We start from the raw sequence: 22,315 nt of genomic DNA on the forward strand, positions 1-22,315 counted from the left end.
AAGTTGGATAAGTAATAAAACAATGATTTGACTAAATTGTAAATTTTTTAACGATCGTAACTTGCCATGTGGAATTTTCGTTAACCAATTAGCAAATAAGGTAATTGTTTTTTTAGGGTGATGGATGGAGTGCGAATAGGAGAAGTTCAGTGAATATTGTGATTCTATGAAGAACTTCGAAGTTTAGTAAATAAGTCGTGATCATAGTATAACTTGATCGATTATTGAAATAATTAACTCATCGAAATTTAGAATTTCTTTTCTCCCATTTTTTTCATCGAAAAATAAACCCTAAACATTCCAATGAAACATAAATTTAAGGTTAGCAATGGGTTTGGAAGCCTAAGCAACGCTTGATTTTCTGGCTCGTGGGTTTTGTAGGTCAAGTCGAATAGCTCATGAGTCCACGAGATTAACAAAATAAACCAAAAAATGAGCCGACTCGTGACCTTTACAATCCGAAAAGTGAGCTCGACTCAAGACATTACTCGCCTTAAAACGAGCTTGAGCCGCCTATTGGTTGAATGAATCAAATCGACAAGCCAGTGAACAATTCAACCCATTTGCCATCTCACGTGAATTCATCAAATCAATATTTTTATATTTAGACCGAGTATTGACCCAAAATACTTATCGATTAATTTGTTTAGAAATAATAAATTGATCATAATAGGGATTATCCTTAAATTTAATTTGAATTTTTTTTATAAACTCCAACAAATAAACTACTTTTCCCAACATTCATTGTTTTTTTTCCACATTTTTCAATTAATATATTTCTTACATGTGAATAGCTAAAATATACCATATAAATATAAATTATTTAAAATAATTGAGCATCAGAACCTGTCATTTTATCAAATACAATCTTGAAAAGTACAAACAGGGAATGAATCACTACTTTAAAAGTTAACTAAAAAGAATTTCCTAAAGCTTAATTTTAAAAATTTAACTATTTAAAATAAAAGGCATCCATCCTTTAAAAGTTTCTTGGAAATACTCTAACCCGCTATTAATAAAATATACACTCTTTTTTTAGCTCCTTGCTGAGTGAGTTAAGTATGCTCAAACAAAACAGGCCAACAAAATTCTGATACCGAGATTTTTGACTTGCACTTAAATTTACTTCTAACTCGGCAAGTATGAATGATACAAGTGCACTGCAACAACGATCACATTCTTGGAGGTGAAACAATGAAGTCCATATCAGCAGACAAAAATTGTTGCACGAGAATTTTTCGAAATTTCATGGCAAACATACGCTATCTTTCCTCATCAATTTTATGCTTTCAGCTATGGTTGAGCCAGCAGTCCCAACGAAACCTAGATGAGCACAGCTGCAAACAGTTTCTTCCATAAATAGAAGTATATCGGGCAATGATTGAGGATTACAATGCTTCTCTCCCCTGTCAAGACTATTGACAGCAGACTCAAATTTTGCATTATGTCTTGTACTCACAAGTTTCTCAGCAGTTTCTGTTACAATCTTGTCTGCCGCTCTAAGGATAAATAACTTAAAAGTATCCGAATCTTTTGCCAGATCCCCCAAGTAGCTTCCAGTCCAATTGCTCATGGGAAGGTCTGTCATTACAAATACATGAATTGGGAGAGGACCCTTCTGTTTTAAAGAATCCAGTTTTTCTTTCAATGCCCGGAACGTATCTCTCCAATGGTTCTTGAATTGACCATCCAATAATCTAAGCTGTGCACAAAGAAAAGGAGCCTTAATTGTCTGGCGAGCAAACTTCTTCCCAGAATTTATTATTTCTGGAACAAAAGGAAGAAATTCAATTTTCTGAATCAAGGACTGTATTCTTTGGTCCCTTGGAGCTTCATGGATGTCGATATGTGACTCCGAGCCCTTATAAGGAGCAGTAAAAAGGCTCCCAAATGCCAAAACACTGGCTGATCCAGCTTCAGAGCCAGGACCAAAGGTCTTCTGGACATCTCTCCTTTTCCTCACAAATGTAATTCTCTTCTTCTTCTTGAGTTCATCATCAGGTTGAAATGAATCCAAAATCCCATGTTCACCATCTTTTTGGTATGTCCACACCGTCATTCTACAATCTTCCTCTGAAGCGTATAAACAATTCTTCACATTTCCATTCAACCCAGAGAGGAACGATCCACATTGTCTCAGGCTTTCAAGTAAAGAAGAGTGCTTACTTAAGTCCTCAGAGCAAATCAAGTTGATATTCACCTCACACCACATGGATACGAAAACTCTGAAATCTATAAACCTGACATGCGCAATGGTCGTCAGAGATGAAAGATCAATTATATCTGCCATGGATGTGTACCTGCAACCACAAGTATAGCAAAACTCAGAATATTAACATAAAGTACTTGTATAGCAATTACAAAGAACAATGTGAAATAAGTTTATTTGTTTGCGTAAATATTAATAAGGATGCATTTTCCCCCCTTTCTATCCAACAATGAGAATGCAAACAGCAAATCGATTGGATGGAATAATGATAACTTAGCCACTGGGAATGGTGGTAGAACAAGAAGGTTTCAAATGCTGGTTGAACTAAAAGAGAATTCCTGTAGAAATTTACCAAACTATGAAAATGCCGAAGTCAGCTAAAAAGAAAGAGGGCGATTCTTGAGTTTCAAACAAGAGTGTACTCAAAGTTGCACCATATCTTGGAACCAAAGATGGGAAGAAAGTTGTTCAACAAATATCTCGAAAAGCAAACGATGATGAAACGACAAAAATATTGTGAAATTATTTCGACCAATTATCTACTCAAAAACAAATTTGGATATTGAGACATAACAAACTCTGTAGAGGATAAAAGTTAACTACACTAGAAGGATCCCTTTCACAAAGTGAGGACATCTATCAAAAGGATGAAGATCAAATAACACTTATTTCAGGTATAAAAATCTTAGTGTGGAAGTGATGGAGACTACTTTAGATACCCTCTCAGTGACAAAAATAGTTTCTTAACAACAGAGGTCGCATGCAAAAAATACACTTATTCCAGGAGTAAATATAGATCGTTGATTTATTTCTCGTAAGTTCCCCAGTTAAGGAAAATTTTCAATTTCTTATTATAGTAACTTTCCATTCTTGTCAGGGATTCAGAATAAATAGTACTAATATTATTAGATTGTGCAGATATTCATTGACAATGAAATTTCTCTTACAAAAAAGTTTTACATTCCCTTTCCATTGTCTAGTTCCGATTTGCTTCAGCCCATGGTTCTACAATTCGGCAATAGGGCCCCCCTCAGCCTCAGGTATTTTTCACCTCAAAGCTTATACAAAGACTTGTAGGCTTTAATATTGGTTGGCAAACAAGACAAGTATGGAAATTAAGAATGAGGTAGTTTGTCTAGCAGCTCCAATCAAGACTTTCTACAATTTTATTGATATTACTCATAGAATAGTCTCAGCCTTCTGGTGTCTTGATAAATTGGACCCTGTTGAGAAGCCATATTCTACCAGGTTCGAGCTCCCTGGCCCTTGCTGCCACATTTATGAAGCAACACTTTGGTTTTTTCAAGCCTATTGTACATGCACAAAATCTCCCTTTTTCGAACTAGAGAGATTATATACACCTACGCAAAAAGATTCTTTATTCACTTATGGCTTAATTGAACCAAGCAAGCGCTTCAGAGTTCTGTTTCTATTAAGAAGAGGGGGCAAACAAAGGGCTTTAGCACCAGGAAGGCTGGGACTAAGTTATTATGGATAGAGAGAAAGATAAGACCAGACATTGATGAAAAGAGCCTTATCAAAAACCCGAATATTCAGAGTCCCTAATTCCGAATTCTTCTTCTCTTTTTCAGTCTCTTTCTTTCTCCTCTTTATTGTTTTACATTGGTCGGTATCAGAGCTTATTCTCACTCTTGACCTAATTCCTCTCGAAGAAAGTCACAATTCATGTCACTGTTCATCAGCAAAAATAAATAATTACCTTTCATGGTACTGACTATAGAATCAGAAAAAAGATTCACTCGTATTGTTCACAGTTTTCGAACTATTACAACTAGTTAAGATAATTTTTCCCCTTTTTGCCTTACATTGTGTTTTTCATTTAGTTGGGTAGTTTTCAAAGAGAAGAAATTGCAAGGATTCTTGGCTTCTTTTCTTAATTTTGTTTCCTTTCTCTTTAATCCAAACAGGCAGGACCAAAATGAAAAGAGAGGTCAAAATCATTAAAAGTATTGACATTCTGCTATTGTTCTTTACTAACTATTATTTTCTCTGTAATGATTAGAGCCTTCCCTTTATTTTGCATATTTTCTTCCTTACCCCTTCTGATATTTTTCTTGAAAATCACTACATAATTATTGACATCAATTTTTTGTTCCTACTTGGTAACTTGGTGCATGAGTGATACAGAACACAAAATTGGTCAAAATAATTTGCATTCATAGAAATAGAATAGACTCCTTCCATATTATGCCCTTACATCCAGTCTTCCATGTTATCATTATCTAACTACAAAATTTGTTGAACACAAAGAATCTAATTCCACCCTTCAAGAAAAATTTTGAAACCATCACAACCAGTAAAATACACTTTAATTACACTTACTGATGACCTACAAATTGATTTCTAAACAGTCGAACACTTTTAACTACAGCTACTAATGACGTAGAAACTATATTCAAAATCATGAAAGACACTTTAACTACAATTACTGATGATCTGCACCATTTGTTAAGGAACCCACGCAGGCACTGACATGGAGAAAAAACAAAAAGTCTACCACAAGATAATGGGTTGGGCATTTCACAAACCGTAAGAGTTAATTGAGGGGGCAACTCTATTAACATGTTGACGCGGATGATGATTTTCACTGTCCTATAGTGCCCCATTGCAAGGTCTCGCAAAACCAGTTTGACTTTGTGCTAGGCAGATCTATGATGGAAGTCAGTAACCCACATCACAATGAAATATAAAGAACAACAAAAATCCCTTGCACTTCTATTTATTTATATAACATATGATAGGGCTACCTCTCGTGAGTGTTAAGAGGGATAAAATAATATGTTAGATGTGCCAATTATTTAAGATATCATATATGAGCAATGTAGGATTCAACAGGGTGGATTTAGCCCTTTTTTGGACTCCATTTTTGAAAAAATGCATTTTTCTTTTTCTTATTTTCAACTACACATTATTCAATAAAATAATATTATACGTAAACCAAAACTTTTCCTAATTTTTTAACCACACATTCTCCAAAAGTAACTATTCCGAAACACATTTTCCTCCAAAGTCTATTTTTAACGGAGCCACAACAGAGGCTTAGTGGGGATGCTAATATAGAATTTTTATAGTCATATTCTTGCATCACAGTTCAACTCTGAGTCCTTACCATTTTTCTGTATTCATTAATGAGTTTCCGAGACACGTCCAAGATGAGGCCCCTTGGCTTGGTATAGATTGCTCATTTTTTACATAGATCTAGTTAATATTATGGAAGAGGGATAAACTTTAAATTGTACAATTTTGGGCAAGTAATTTAGATCTTAAAGGGTTTGGGTCAAGTAAAATCATATGGTTTTATAGTTCTTTTTAGTCATCAGTCATCCCAGGAATACAGATGATCATAAAATTATACTTAAGGGTCATGTTATCCTAAAGAGTGACTGTTTTTAAGGTATTTAAACTCAATCATAAACGAGGAATGAGAAAGAAAGTTTAACACCTAAAATCAGGGTAAAAACACTGTTAGGTACTCAACTTACGATGAAATTTGACGTTAGTTGCTGAAGTTCATTTGTTTCAATATGTTTGTCACTCAATTAATTTCCGATAGTTTTTCTCAAGAAATGTTTGACATTGAACACTTCCACAATGACACCGCATCAAATTGTTATCGACCAAATACATCATGTTTATATATCTCCCACTGAATACATGTCATTTTTCTTAAAACCCAAGCATATTGTTGGGTACCATTGGTCTGTATATTTTGAGATCAAAATTAAGAATTAGCACCCAAAATCGCCAAATATTTTGAGTACAAACATTGTAGATAAATTTACTAAAAAACAAATCGTTTTTAAAAGAAAATGACAGATAAATGTACAAGTATTGAACACATTGCCAACATTTTCCCAAGAAATCAAAATCGAAAGACAGCAATAACCGAGGTGGAGTGAGTAAATAACCACGAATCTATTACTGTAACACATATAAAGTTCGTATATACTAATTAAATTTTACAACTTGCCTGCGTTTGCTGATGAGCTCAATACTGTGAGTCCAGACTTTGAATCTCAAGTCATTAGCATTCAAAACCCGGAATTTGGGGCAACTCCCTAGAGCAACAGCATGGTGATCCAGTACAGGAGGAACAATTAACGTTCGATTCAAAATCGCAGCCATTAGAATTGAGTTCTTGAACTCAGAGAGCTGGTTGCTGAATCCGCTGTGTGGTGCGTACCAGAGGAACTTTTCCGGTGAACCAATGGTGCTTGTGATGGTGCATTGTAAGGGGAGATCGGATTGGGAATTTGAGGAGATTTGGAGGATTGAAGGGGAAAATAGGGATTTGGAGGAGATGAAGAAAACTACACAAAATAGGATTGTGAAGAATGTGAGGAAAGGGGTTTTGCAATTTGGGGGTCTCTTTCTCCACCTATTGGTTCTGTTGGAGTGAAGAGTGGAATCCATTTCTGGGTGGAGTGTTAGAAAAATTGGAGTTATCTAACACCACGCTTGCCTTTAACAAATCAATGATCATACCACTTCATACTCATCACTAATGATCAAAAGAAAAATGAGAAAGCAGACGCATTAAAACATGGAAAATTCACTATAGTAGCAGTTCAATTGAATGAGGAGCATCGCACATGGTGCAGGAGAGAGGCCAACAAAAGGGAAAAGCGTGAAATCGATGACAATGCCATTAGTTTAAGGGGAAAATATATATATATTTCTAAAAATAATAATTTGTTAAAATTTTAAGAAATTAGGATATCATATTTTGTGATGTCTGATCAAATATTATGATTTAAAATTTAATTAAATATATCAGATACAATAACACATAATTTACCTTCACGATCACATATTAATCACAAATTATACAAGGCTACATCACAATAACACAATTTGTGACCCTATGATCACATAATAATAACAAATCACGCAATGTCAATTACAATAACATAAATTGTGGGTCACAATTATTCATTTCAGTTACAAATTACGCATTTCATAAATAACAAATTATTTACCAAAAAAGAAGTTTAAATCTATTGAATTTTCTTATCTTCTCTTTTTTTTTTTTTTTCCTTAATCACGGATTAAAATACACCAATGGCCACCAAACTTTATATTTAGTGTCATCGTGGCAACTCAATTTGATTTTATTTAACCATAGTCACTCAACTTTATAATTAGTGTAATCATGGCCATTGAATTTTATTTTATTTCATCATGGTCATCCAATTTCATATAACGTTTCATCATGATCACTCAACTTGTTTTTACCATTTTCACTAATTTTAAAATGTGTAAAACTGTAACTTTGCATTAGATATATAAGATAATCTTTTTTAAAATAAAAAATAAATAAAAACTTATTTTTAAAAAAAAAAACGTTGCTTAGAAAAATAACATAAAAAATAAAAACTTATTTAAAAAACGTTGCTTAAAAAATGAAATAAAATAAAACTTATTTTAAAAAAATGTTACTTAGAAAAATAAAATAAAATAAAATAAATTTATTTTTGTTTTTTTATATAATGCAAAGTTACAATTTTATCCCTTTTAAAAAGAAAATAGTGAAAGGAAATTGAGTGGTCATAGTGAAATATTATATAAATTTGGTGCCATAGTGAATTAACATTAAATTGAGTGGTCATAGTGGCATTAAGAATAGAGTTTGGTGGTCATGATGAAACAAAATCAAATTGAGTGGGACATTGGTGGATTTAATTCATTAATCATAAATTATCCAATTAATTGACCACAACCAATCTTCATCTCACTCCACTCTATTATCGCCCCCACCACCACCCAAAAAAAACACAAATCAAACTAATGCAAAAACCACTAAAGAGTAACGAGTTAAAAAATTAAAAAAATGTGTGGATAATTATTTGCATTTATTGGTAGAGACATCAAATTTGGTTTTAATGTAGCTGATGCAAGCTAGGGCCAACTTATAGACAATTGGGTTCAAATTCATGAGCAGAGACGAGCTAGCCAATCCGCCTTGACGACTCCTAGAATAGTGACTGTTCGCTCTAATACTTACTCCGACAAAGAACCCCTTTGCAATACATAAGACTATGATGAAGCAACTATAGAGCTCAATATGATTGTCTTCATTTTATCCTTCTTTGATTATATTGTTCCAGTGGCGAGGACTTGGTTGAGAGGGGGGAGGGGAACACTTGATTTTCGATTACATTATTTTCAAAATTCAAAGTTAAAAAATAGGGATTGATGTAATTTTTCGTTAGTTAAACGACAATAAAAAATGTCATTTACTATAAAAATACATCATAGTCAACCAAGCCCAAGGAGCTTAGGAGAGAATTCAAATATATATATATATATATATCCTTGAGAATTCAATCTGTATATATCACTACTACATAAAAAAAGGCAATTTTGAGCCACTGTATAAAGAACAGTAGATTCTTCCATTTTATTTTATTTTTTATTTTTTGCTTTTTTGTTTTTTGTGGGAGCAAACGACGTCGTTTGTTTGATATATATTTTTGTTTATTACGATACGGAGGAGGCAATATTTGGTTGGATTCTTCCTACATACTTTGAATCTGACACACGTTCTCTTTCCACTTTCATACGCTATGGCCATACTTTTTCAGATCAAATCATTTGCTTATATTATTGCACAAACCGTGGCTCATTCTTGAAGTTATAAGTAACTTTTACAATTATAAGTTATTTCTTTACTTTTAAATAACTTTAAGCGAATTTTTTTACTTATAAGCAATTTCGACATTTAAGAAATATTTTTTGTCTTATTATTAGTATTTTTATTTTATAATAAATTTTTTACATAAAAGTTATTTTTTTACTCATAAGTAGTTACTTTACAATTATAAATTGCAACACAACTTTCCATACGTCCTACCAACTCTCATCTCTCAACTATCTTACTTATAGGTAAAATATTACATGTGGGTAAGAAAAATTATATTATAATTAAAAATTACTTATAAGTAAAAAATCACTTTTATGTAAGAAATTATTAAAAAAAATAAAAATGCAAATAAGACAACAAATATTTGTAGGTTGTAAAAAGTGACTTCAACTTATTTAAAAGCAAAAAAATAACTTATAATTGTAAAATTACTACTTATAAGTAAAAAAAAATCACTTCTGTGTAAAAAATTATTATAAAATAAAAATACTAATAATAAGACAAAAAATCTTTCTAAAATGAAAAAGTTGCTTATATGTTAAAAAAAAAAAAAATCGCTTAAAGTTATTTAAAAGTAAAAAAAAAAAAAAAAACTTATAATTGTAAAAGTTACTTGTAACTTAAAAATATATCAACTTAAAAATTTGGAGTAAATATTTAAATATATTTAATTTTTAAAATTAAATATTAACTTATATGTTAAATAAATGATCTATAAATAAAATATCATTTAAATAAAAAATATATATATCAAAGGAATCTTTCCATATTTATTATGGAAACTTATGGAGAGATCAAGCCTCCGTATTATGGAGGATTGAGACTTCCAAGCATGGAGACTAATTTTTTTTTTTGAATTTGTTTATTAGTAATGTTTTTATTTGTTGATATTTTTTGCTATCACTATTTTGTTTTCAACAATCACTTTTATGTAAGAAATTATTAAAAAATAAAAATACAGATAAAAAATATTTGTAAAATGTAAGAAGTTACTTATAAGTAAAAAATTCACTTAAAGTTATTTAAAGTAAAAAAAATAACTTATAATTGTAAAGTAACTATCTCTACTATATAAAAAGGGCACAAAGAGTAACAATTTTTTTTAAAATAGAATCTTGATTTATCCCTTGTTTGGGCACAAAGTTATTTTCTCCTTTTAAATAACTTTAAGTGAATTTTTTATTTATAAGTAACTTCTTACATTTTACAAATATTTTTTGTCTTATTATTTGTATTTTTATTTTTTAATAATTTCTTACATAAAAATGATTGAAATTACGAACACTAAATGACTTTTAAATAGAAAATAAATCCATATTTTTCACTATCACTACCATATAAAAAGGGCAATCCTTAAGGGGACACACTGTAGCGCGCTTTTTTTCTTTTTCTTTTTTACCTCAAGAGCAAAAAACGACGTCGTTTATCTTAAGTGTTTGATATAAAAGAAAGGAAAGAATAGTTATTTTATACGAAATAAAAATAAATAAAAGGTTTTATGATATCAATAATAAAATTGTAACATATATACAAGTAAAAACGCACACAGACTTAAATAAAATTGTATAGAAAAAGAGTCAAGAACCCCCCCCCCCCCCCATCCATTACATTATATTTCTCTCTCTCATATTTTCAACCACACAATCTTTCATAAAATAATAATATACATAAACATTCTTAATATTATTTTGAAGTACTCACGGCATAGTATTGCACATCGTTAACGGTCCGCGAAACGGCCAATCGTAGCAAATGTTACGGGGCGTCAAAGTAGGCATTTTCAAACTACTACTTTGAAAATTTCGATAACAAGCTAACTTTAAAAATTTATCAATTATTGTATGTTAGTCAAATCCATAAATCTTCTATATTCTTTCGAAGCTCATTTCAAGAACAATATCATAGACATATCGAATGATCTAAATGAATATCAAAAATAATTAAATGTGTATCAAACGTGTGTGTTAAAAATGCGTATAACTCGTTTTTTCCTTTAAAAAAATCAATTATTTTATTAATATTTAATATTTTTTCGCGACAATTTTCTCAATATAATTTACATCATTTTGTTAAAAAAATTATCTGGTATAACGTACATTTTTTTTTGGACATAAAAATTCCTAATAAAATTATTGTCGCTTTACAATTGTAAGTTATTTTTTCCTTTTAAATAACTTTAAGTGAATTTCTTACTTATAAGTAACTTCTTACATTTTACAAATACTTTTTGTCTTATTATTAGTATTTTTATTTTTTTATAATTTCTTACATAAAAGTGATTGTTGGAAATAAAATAGTGATAGTAAAAAATGATCGACAAATAAAACATTACTAATAAACAAATTCAAATAAAAGAAAAAAATATAAATACATAATTTTATTAGTAATAATAATTTTACATAAAAGTGATTCTTTTTTTTTTTTTACATAAAAGTGATTCTTTATTTATAAGTAATTTTTTATATGTGGGTTATGATATTTCTAAAATGTAAAAAGTTGGTCAATTGTCAAAAAATCGCCTAAAGTTATTTAAAAGTAAAAGAATAACTTATAAGTTAAAAAATATTAACTGGAAATTTTAGGTCAATATTTAAATATATTTAATTTTTTAAGGTAAATGTTAAATTATATGTAAAAAAAAAAAAAAGAAGCTAGAAAATATCCTTTAAATAAATAAAAAAAAATCATCTAAGGGATCTCTCCATATTATGAGAAATCTCTCCACAATATGGAGATGTGAAGTCTCCATAAAATGGAGACTTGCTTTTCATGTTATGGAGAGACTTGCTCACCGTATTTATATTTTTGTTAAGAAAGCTAACCAAAAAAGGATTAATGTATAGTATATAATCATCAACTTAAACAAATGGTTTTATTATCATATGTGCAATAATATTAGTTTTTAAAATGATCAACTTGTTGGATAGAGCATTATGGAGGCAATAATATGCTCTCAAGACTCTTGAATAATACAATAAATTTTCAACAATTTTTCTTTTAACACCTACAATTTTTACACTAACAAAAACACAATTATGCAAAAATTGTGTAACGCACATGTCAACGACTAGTCTAAATATAAATTCCGATTGTTAATGTGAACTTTTATTCTTTAAAAAAAAAACGTAGAATTGAAGTCGAACTGAAACTAAATTGTTTCAATAGTTACATGAAAAACTGAATGGTTTTATTTGCATAATACTCGAAGTTCAATAAGGATGTGTTTGATTGCAAGCACGTAATTTGTATGAAAATAAAATAAATTTTAGGCAATTCAATTGTCTATAACTTATTTGTATGGAAATTGTCAATTTAATGTATTTGATTTATTTAATTTTTAAATAAAAAATATTATACTTGTTCATTTTTTATTGGTGGGTAGATGGGAAATAGTAGATAGATAAGAAAGCAAAAGAAAAAATGAAATTCTACTCCCCCTAAATAAAATATTTTTCTTGATTTTTAGACAAATATGGTCACATGACCAAAAGTAGAAAAATGTTTTTCATGGAAAACAATGTCAATCAAACATTAAAAAAGTAGGAATTTGGTTAAAAAAACACATTTTCCATGGAAAAATAACGCATCACAAGTGTCTTTGATTCTTGAAAAATTCAGATTAAACTACTCGATGCCCAACTCTAATCAATATTGCAAATGTAGATTATTTCAAGAGCAATTGCTTCGATGTAAAAAAATTTAAGTTGTACTTCGATCATTTTATTTAAACAATGGTAATTTGAAAATCGAAAGAAAGAAAAACCAACGCATTCATTCTTTACTCTTTCATGGTTATATATTTCCAGACCTTTTTTGATCCATGAATTTAATTTGCACGTGACTGAAGTTATAAATGTGGATATTAAAATAGTACGTACTGAACTCAAAGCTAGATTGCATAACCGTCAACACACATAACATGTGTAATTATAGGTCTTCAAAATTTTTAAAACCTACGAATCTTGATTTCCATGTGACTAGAATTATCAAATTCAATTAGACATTGCATATAATTTTAATGCTAGGCTTTGTTTGTCATCAATTATTCCACATTATCTTTCTACAATGTTCATTTTCAACCACACATTCTTCATTAAAATAATATTATACGTAAATAAAAAAAATTCTTCTTTTTGAACCACATATTTCAACATCAATCACTATTTCATAATACGTTACTCACAAATAATGAGGCACAAACAAGCACTAATGAAGATTTCAACCATATAAGAGCATTAGAGTCATAAATTCAGTCCTCGTTTGATCCACAATTTTTTAGAATACATTTGTGAAACATGACTTTTTCAAAAATAAAAAATTAAAAAAACAGGGATTACATTATTTTTAAAATTCAAAGTTAAAAAAATAGGGATTGATGTAATTTTTCGTTAGTTAAGCGACAATAAAAATGTTATCTACTATAAAAATACATCACAATCCAACCAAGCCTGTGGAGCTTAGGAAAGAATTCAAACATATATCCTTGAGAATTCAATAAGTATATATCTAATTATAAATTTCGATTATTAATGGGAACTTTATTCTTTAAAAAAAAACGTAGAATTGAAGCCAGACTAAAACTAAATTGTTTCAATAGTTACATGAAAAACTGAATGGTTTTATTTGCATAACACTCGAAGTTCCTTAGTGTCTTTAGTTCTTGAAAAATTCAGACTAAACCACTCGATGCCCAACTCTATTCATTATTGCAAATGTAGATAGTTTCAAGAGTAATTGCTTCGATGTAAAAAATTGAAGTTGTACTTCGATCATTTTATTTAAACAACGATAATTTGAAAATCGAAAGAAAGAAAGAAAAACTAGCACATTCATTCTTTATTCTTTCATAGTCATATATTTCCAAACCTTTTTAGATCTATGAATATAATTTGCATGTGACCGAAGTTGTAAATGTGGATATTAAAATCGTACGCAATGTATACGGGACTCAAAGCTAGATTGCATAACCGTCAACACATATAACATGTGTAATTATAGGTCTTCAAAATTTCTAAAACCTACGAATCTTGATTTTCATGTGACTAGAACTATCAAATTATACCATTTCTATCAAATTCAGTTGGACATTGCATATAATTTTAATGTTATTAATGAAGATTTTAACCATATAAGAGCATTAGATTCATAAATTTAGTCCACATTTGATCCTCAATTTAATAGAATAGATTTGTAAAACATGACTTTTCAAAAAAAAAAATTTGTAATTACAAAGTAGAAAAAAATTTAAACATACGTACAAAATTATTTTATTTCAATATTATATAGTTAAAAATAAATTTTGAGAAAAAAATATAATTTAAAGAATGTGGCTCAAACATCTCATCAATGAAGATTAACAATCACAATCACACCGTTTATTTTAGGAAAATGTCACCTGTACACTTTAACATTTTTGTTGATATTACAAGGGATCGTGCTAAATGTACACACAAATTTGAACAAAAAATTTTACTTACACTCACAATGGGGATAGGGACCGTAAACCAACATTTTTTAAATTCATGTAGGGTCCGCTTCTTTTGTGAGAGGGAGTAATCCATTTTGTAACAATTTGTTTGTACATATATATTTATCCTGATTACAAGTGTTGTCAAGTATTCATTGGAGGAAAATTTGTCAAAAATTTAGCCCTTGTTTCAAGTCCAACTAAAAATTAGTTGATTTTCCATAATTTTTTTTTTTTCAAAATTAGCGTATTAGATGTCAAAAGAGTTCATATGTAATTCTGTATTTCTTGGTCAATAATAGTGGTTGGTTTTTACTTTTTAACGGTAAAAAAAAAGCTAAAATTTGCTAAAAATTTGTTCCAAACAATTGCTTAAACTGTCAGGTGTATTTAGGGATGTAAACGAGCCGAGTGGAGCCGGCTCGCGAGCCGAAATTTTGGGCTCGGGCTCGCCTCGAGTAAATCGTAACGGGCTTTTTTTGGGCCCGAGCCGAGCGAAAGCTCGGCCAAAAAAATAAGGCTCAGCCCGAGCTTTTGGCTTGGGCTTTTTACGAGCCGAGCAGACTCGGTTTTTTAATTTTTTTTTTTGCAATTTTTAATGACGTTTTTTTCACATGCTAATTGTTGTGGTGCAAATTGTTGAATGACATTTTTTTGAAAGAATTTAAAAATTGCATCATTTTTTATTTATACAAATTATAAATTTAATAAAAGTACAACTTTCAAAATTATGTAATTTATACAAATAATAAAATAAATAAAAGTTACAAATTACAACCCTCCTCCTTTTTCCAGGCTTGGGACCGACTACAATTAACGTAGGCGGAGTTAAAATTGTACACAAATAAAATATTTCGTGTACAATTTTTTTGAATCAAATAAATTTAAAAAATACATTTCTTAAAGAAAAATAAATAATTTAAAAACTTACAACATCCTATGTTTGGATATGCTGCAACTCTTCGGCCATTATACTATCAACATGTTCTTGAACACGTAATTCTGCACATTCCCAATCCTTCAAACATATCAAAACCTCCAATATATCTTCTTTTAGTGTTGATCGTTCATCTGATAAAATTCGACCACCTAAACTGAATGCAGCCTCCGATACTACCGTAGACACCGGAGGTGTTAGTAGATCACGCAATTTTTGATACAATTGGGTATTGCCTTTCGTTACATCTCCACCAATTTAAAAGACTAAATTCTTGTAATTCGTGCGGTTGCAACACACTGCGAACATCCACGCACATATACCTAGCTAACTCATAAGGAATTTCAAGATTTGTACCACCAATATTGATCGCTCTAGATGTTGATGAGCTAGAACTAAAACTAAATGAAGGAGCACTTGTATTGCTATCTAAATAATTCCATAAATTTTCGGAATTTGTTGAAATATTTCTTGAAAAAGAACTTTGGGAAGTAGAACTACGCTGACCTTCCTTTTCAGCATAATAATTATACATTTCACATAAAAAAGATTCTATATGCACGTGTGATAATTCTATATTCAAAAAATCTGATATCCCCTTTACAGTAGTTTTTGTGCCAGTTAAATTAAGTCGAGGGTCCATTACTGAAGTTAAAAGAAATAAAGAAGGCAACTATTCCCAGTATCTACAAAATTTTAACTCCATAGAACGGACTACATCAGTAAAAAGTGGCAAATTCCTATTTTTATAAAATACTTGTGAAATGGAGAAAAAATGTTGTAAAACAAGAGAAGATGTAGGGTAATAAACACCGCTACATTCCTTTGTAGCATCGAAAAAAGGTTGTAAGAATTTTTTCACGTAAAATGCAATAGTCCATTCCCAATCTTCCAAATTATGTTCGGGTCCGAGTGTATGCCTACCATTATAATATAGTGAAATCACTTTATCGTAATTTTCACACGAATGTAACATAAGATATGTAGAGTTCCACCTGTGTGTTACATCAGTGGCAAATGATTTCTCCTGTAATCCATACTCTGCACACAAACTATTAAATGCTTGTTTTCTTACTGGTGACACAGTAATAAAATTTATTGCTTGTCTAATTTTATCTAAAGGTGAACTTATATGTTCTAATCCAACTTTTACAATCAAATTAATAATATGACATACGCAACGTTGATGAAAAAATAAATTTCCAAATACAGGATTAAGATCAGCAATAAATCTTTCAATAACAACTTTGTTCACTGCAGCATTATCAAAAGTAAAACTTCGAACCATATCTTGTATAACATATTCCTGTATGATATCTTTTAAAACCATGTATATATTAGTGGCATTATGGAGAAATTCTACACATCTGAATGCAATAATTCTTTTATGTAGAAGCCACATGTGATCAATATAATGAGTCGTAGCAGTAATATAACCTTTTCTATTACAACCAGTCCATAAATCAGAAATAAACGATATCACACTATTAAAACTTTTTAGACCTTCAATAGAAATTTGTTTTCTTCTGTTATATAATTTTATGCTATCTGAACGAAGAGTATTTCTAGAATAAGAAGAATACCTCGGTTGGAGATATTTCTGCACGAGTCGGGTAAAGTGTATTGAGTCTATCATCGTAAGCGGCATCTCTGCTGCAGCCACGTATGCAGCCATTCCTTCACGAAATCTTTCCTGTGAATATACAAAGGTGGAAATAGTAGAATTAGAACCGCCAAACACTAGTTCGGTTTGTTTCGAGTCGAGATCGGCTAGTTTTGCTTTGCAACTCCTCAATGCGTGTCTATTCAAATGCGTTGTGCTCGAGCCAGGCTTTCAACTAAGTTCTTTGCCACAATAATTGCAACATGCTTTCCAAATATTTACTCCATTTTGAACACCAATTTTTTTCGTGTCATATGTTGCCAACAGTCCGATGATTCTTTTTTTGACCTTTTTGTCTCGAATACTTGAACTTCTTCCTTTTCAATATCCTCCAAATTAATTGGAACATTTTCACATGTATCGTAGTTAGATGGAGTACTCGAACTACCGCCAAACTGATTAACTTCATCACTTGTAAAATCCATAATAACCAGTATAATAAAAAATACTGAATATTAGACTGTAAAGTGAAAGAAATTGAATATATTAATTGTTATATGAGAAGTGAGAAAGAAGAAATTGAAACTTGAATCTGAATCTATGATATAGAAATAATGCGAATTAAAATTGATAGCAAAGTGATTTAAAACTTCAAAAATCATCTCGTATTTATAGATAAAAAAACCCGCATTATTTTTCAAATTTGAATTTCAAAAAGATAACAGTATTGTGTACCAATACGAAACAAAAGGCAGCTATAGCTGCCCTAACCGGCAGCTGTAACCTGCTGCCTACAGCTGCCTGTGACCTGCTGCCGTGCAGCAGGTAAAATAATTTTTTTTTCAAAATTTTTTTTTCTTTAATCTGCTCGAGCCGAGCATTTTTGTCACGGGCCATTTTTGGCCCGTGACACGAGCTGGCCTCTTATTTTGAGGCTCGGCCAGAGTCTAGGCTGGATCCCTACGAGCCACGAGTAGGGCGGGCTCGGGCTTTTTCCGAGCCGAGCCATGAGCCGTCCGAGCCATCGAGGTTTTTGACACCCCTAGGTGTTGTCGCATGACAGAGTATAAAAGTTGATTTAAAGAATGATTTACACTTGGCAAGATTGTATTTCACCTCGTCTATTTTCATTCCAACCAAACAGTGAAGAATCTATCCCTATTACTTGCCACATTTTCCTCCTTTCGCCAATCAACGACGAACTAATGAAAGGAAGAGGAACAGAAGGGCGGAGCTCTCCAGCGCCACCAGGGATTCCACCGTCGCTTCCGGGGCCAGGCACTGTTGGATATACGCTGCCACCGGCCCGATTGTTCAATGAGGACATACTGTTCTGCATCGACATCGGCCCAGAAACAATGGTGGAGATGAAGGTGGCGGCGGGACCTAATGGTCGACCCTTCACGAGACTGGAGTCCATAAAGCAGGCCATACTTCTATTTATCAACGCTAAGCTCACTATTAACCCCGATCACCGCTTTGCCTCCGCAGCCCTGACTAAAACGTTTTCCTGGGTAGTTTCTTGTTTCCCTTCAATCTCATTTTTATACAATTAGTATATAAATTGATACATTCGGTATCACAAATATTTGCACTATCTTTCTTTGAGCTTATTGTAACTGGATTCGAGAACCCGAGGGTCAGGATAGGATGAATAGAGGGTTTTATTTCAGGAATTTTGAGTTAGGGTTGGGTTAAATCAGGTCACATGCTCCATTGGTACCTTAGTTCTAGAAGTCTGTTGCTTTCTTTGGCAGATTATAGGGGAGACGCGCTACATTAATTTCATTTTCTGTATACAACAAGATATAATGTTCAAAGCTTGCTTACACCTGAATCTGTCGATTCCTCAATATTTTGGTGAGAATGAAGTGGCTGATATTGCAAAAAGAAATAAAGCTAAAATCTTGTACTTTGTACTTCACTCTTGTAGTATCAATACTCTGTACCGATCTTGATATGAATGTTTTTCGACTTCTGTGTGTGACGTCTAGAGAAGAGTTGTTTTTCTTCCTCTCATGTCCTTTCGTTTCCTTCTCTGATTCTTTATCGTTTTGTTAAAATTTTTGATTCGATTGAGCTCTGATTGCATTTTTCTCGAAAATTGAGTCTCTAATGGTAATGCACTGTAGAATTTCACCTGCAAGACAAAGTACTAGAGTTTAAGCATGGTTCACAGGAAATTTTCTTTAGTAACTTGAAGTTTAGGAGACAAACTCAATCTGTGACTGGATGAGACTGTTATGTCATTTTTTTATTTATTTTTATTTCCTAGTGGGTGTGTTGCACATTATGCTGGAAGGGATGTGTTTTGCTCTTCACAGATGAGGTGGCTGAGCTTACTGTTTAGTGTTTTCAGTTTTTGAAGCAGTGTGCAAGGCATGTTGAATCCCTGATCAACGAAATGTATCTAGTTCACTTTTAACAAATTGGCCATTTGTTTTCTTGGTATCATTTAATTTCAATTGTGTTCAAGTACTAGTAACACAGATAAAGCTGATTTCTCCTTATGCTTCTTTTGTTATTGTGAAGCTCCGAAAAGAGTTCAGCAGTGAAGTTGACTCTGCAACTGCTGCATTGCGAGGAATCACTGTAGATTCATCTTCCAGTCATGCAGATCTCACTCAACTACTCAGAGTAGCAGCTCATGAAGCTAAAAAATCTCGTGCACAAAGTCGGATCTTCCGGGTGGTGAGTGATCAACTTACTATAGCGCATTCCTTACATAATCCTATTACTCTGCATCAACGTGTTTATTTATTTATTTATTATTATTTTTTAAACAATTTTGTGTTCTTATGTTGTTTTGGAATGACGAAGTTACTGCTATTTTGTTGTTAGTTCATCGCATGCAGCTTTGGAATATTTCATTCTACCCCTACTTGTCTAACTCTGATTGTAGTATCTTAATGCAACGGCTTTGTTGATAAGTATCGTTCTTTTCCTATTTTAGCAGTACATTTGTCCAAAGGTTGATGCAAGGAAAAAAAATTGCTGCCATGTGAACATGACAGTAGGTAATATGTAGTTTGTCTTTGATACGGTGCTCATGTTAGAAATTTACTCGAAAGCCCCTGATCGGCATTGTAACAAAATAAACATTAAGCGCTTGCTTGAGCCCCATTTTTTTATCAAAATACTTTCTTCAATAGTGATTTGACATCATTTCAACCATATATTTTTCAATAAAATAATATTACACGCAAATTCAAAACTTTTCCTTATTTTTTAACCACACATTCTCCATCATAACACTATTTCAAAATACATTTTTCTAGAAAAATGGGGTTCAAACAACCCCTAAGAGATATAAAAAAGACACAATACTCTTATTATATCAAATAGATCACTGTCATTTATCCCAAATATTACATCTTAAGAAATGCACTGTTCTAATGTGCATACAATAAATCACAATTAGAATGACTTTCCATCCGGAGAAATGGTATTGCAGCCCATAATTCATCATAACCACTAATCAAAATCAATTTATATTTTATAATATATTCAAATTGGAAGAATTACAAAAGTTACACTTTAATGGATCCCTAAAGGCATGACTATCTTGTCATTATATTGCTTTAATCCGAACAACCTCTTTAAAATTATGCAAGAGAGGATAGCTTAAATGGACAGTAAAGAAAAAACCAAGAACCAAAGAACGGGTGTAAAAAGTAAAGAAAAAACCAAGGACCAAGAACCAAAGTGTTGGAGTCTTGCATCTCGTATTGGAAACATGGAAATAAAAAGGAATGAAGAGAATTCAAAAATGAAAGAAAAACTAACTGGGAAAAGAAGTTAACCGTTATTGTTAGTTAGTTGTAATTCTAGTTAGTTAAGTTAATCATTCTGTTATTCAATTTAATTTCAGTTTGTTTAGTTTGTTGTTTCAGCCGTTCAATTCCTAGTATAAATATGGCTTGTATCTGATCAATGAAGACAATCAATGAAATATGAATTCCTTCTTCAAGTTGCTTTCTCTCTCTTTCTTTTTCTTTGGTTAATTTTCTCCGGTTAATCTTGCAATTCAACATGGTATCAGAGCTAGTTTCATCTAGCTGAATACTTCCGCAACTTCATCTGCTTGTGCTTTGCAAAACTTAATTTCTCTTTACAGAAATTCTGCTCTGAAATTTCCTACACTAATTTCCCAACATGAATTCTGAGGATTCATCCATAAATCCTCCTGCAAATTCAAGCAATTCTTTCGTTAATCTTTCAGACGATTCCTCAAGTCCGTATTATCTTCATCCTAATGACAATCCTGGTGCGTTGCTGGTATCAGAAATTTTTAATGGAGAAAACCATGTCGCATGGAGTCGATCAGTCATTATGGCTTTGACAGTCAAGAACAAGGTAAAGTTCATTGATGGCACAATTTCTCCTCCTCTTGCTGACCAAGCTTATTAATCACACGGCATGGCTGTGTGCGAACAATTTGGTCCTCTCTTGGTTGATGAATTCAATCACCAAAGACATAAGAAACAACTCGTTGTTCGTGGCATCGGCTGTCGACCTCTGGACTGAACTCAAAACCAGGTACCTAAGAAGTGATGGACCAAGAGTCTTTCATCTTGAAAAATCCCCAAGCTGCATAAGTCAAGGATCTTCATCTATCACTGAATATTTCAGCTCTTTTAAGACTTTATGGGATGAATATATCAGTTATAGGCCATTCACAACATGTACGTGTGGAAAAATGGCATCATGTACCTGTGAGTTGTTCAAATTTTTGCAAACTCGACAGCAATCTGATTATGTGCTAAAATTTTTAGTTGGGTTAAATGATTCTTTTGCATCTGTTAGAAGTCAGTTGCTCCTCATGGTTCCGTTACCTAGCATGGCCAAAATATTTTCACTATTGCTTCAAGAAGAAAGCCAAAGACAACTTAATAATGCTGGTGTGTATAATGAGACACATGCCCCTGATGGCCAAGCACCCCAATCAGCAAGCTTACCAACTAAAGTCATTCAAGGGCAGATCCAAGGCATCTGGTCCACATTGCACTTATTGTGGGTATAATGGACATAGAATAGACAAGTGCTTTCAGCTACATGGGTATCCTCCAAACTGGACCGGACCAAAAGGAAAAGAAACACATCTGCTCATGCTGCACTTATGAATCAAGAAGCTTCCAGTCAGAATTGTAATGAGCAACCAAAGTTTTCTTTTACTCCAGAAGAATATCAAAAACTAATGGGACTTGCCAACTCAACATCATCTGATCCATCTACCCAGAACAATGCCAAAGCAGCTGTCAATTTTGCTTCCACATCTCATTTCTCTGGTATTATATCTCATTTTGCTTATTGTGGTTCCGCTGCTGCTTCTTTTAAATCCAATTCTTCTTAGATTCTTGACACGGGTGCAACAGATCACATGATCCGTTCTCCTCTCTTTTATCATACTACACCACAATCCATTAATGCATCCA

General features: G+C 31.9%; 2 protein-coding genes across 2 annotated transcripts; one reads left to right on the forward strand and one right to left on the reverse strand.

Moving 5' to 3' along the window:
- Positions 1-832: 832 nt before the first annotated feature.
- Positions 833-6,854, reverse strand: LOC111385250 (O-fucosyltransferase 30). The gene is made up of 2 exons (XM_023009628.1): positions 6,201-6,854; positions 833-2,300 (listed from the first exon to the last, which is right to left on the reverse strand). Exons 1-2 carry the CDS (start codon positions 6,641-6,643, stop codon positions 1,247-1,249), a joined length of 1,497 nt encoding a protein of 498 aa, XP_022865396.1. The 5' UTR covers positions 6,644-6,854; the 3' UTR covers positions 833-1,246.
- An 11,129-nt stretch (positions 6,855-17,983) lies between these two features.
- On the forward strand, positions 17,984-19,887 carry LOC111385260. Its single transcript, XM_023009637.1, has 2 exons — positions 17,984-18,394; positions 19,413-19,887. Exons 1-2 carry the CDS (start codon positions 18,086-18,088, stop codon positions 19,719-19,721), a joined length of 618 nt encoding a protein of 205 aa, XP_022865405.1. The 5' UTR covers positions 17,984-18,085; the 3' UTR covers positions 19,722-19,887.
- The last annotated feature ends 2,428 nt before the right edge of the window (positions 19,888-22,315 follow it).

Source organism: Olea europaea, unplaced genomic scaffold (genome assembly GCF_002742605.1).
Source record: "Olea europaea var. sylvestris unplaced genomic scaffold, O_europaea_v1 scaffold311, whole genome shotgun sequence".
Lineage (NCBI taxonomy): Eukaryota > Viridiplantae > Streptophyta > Magnoliopsida > Lamiales > Oleaceae > Olea > Olea europaea.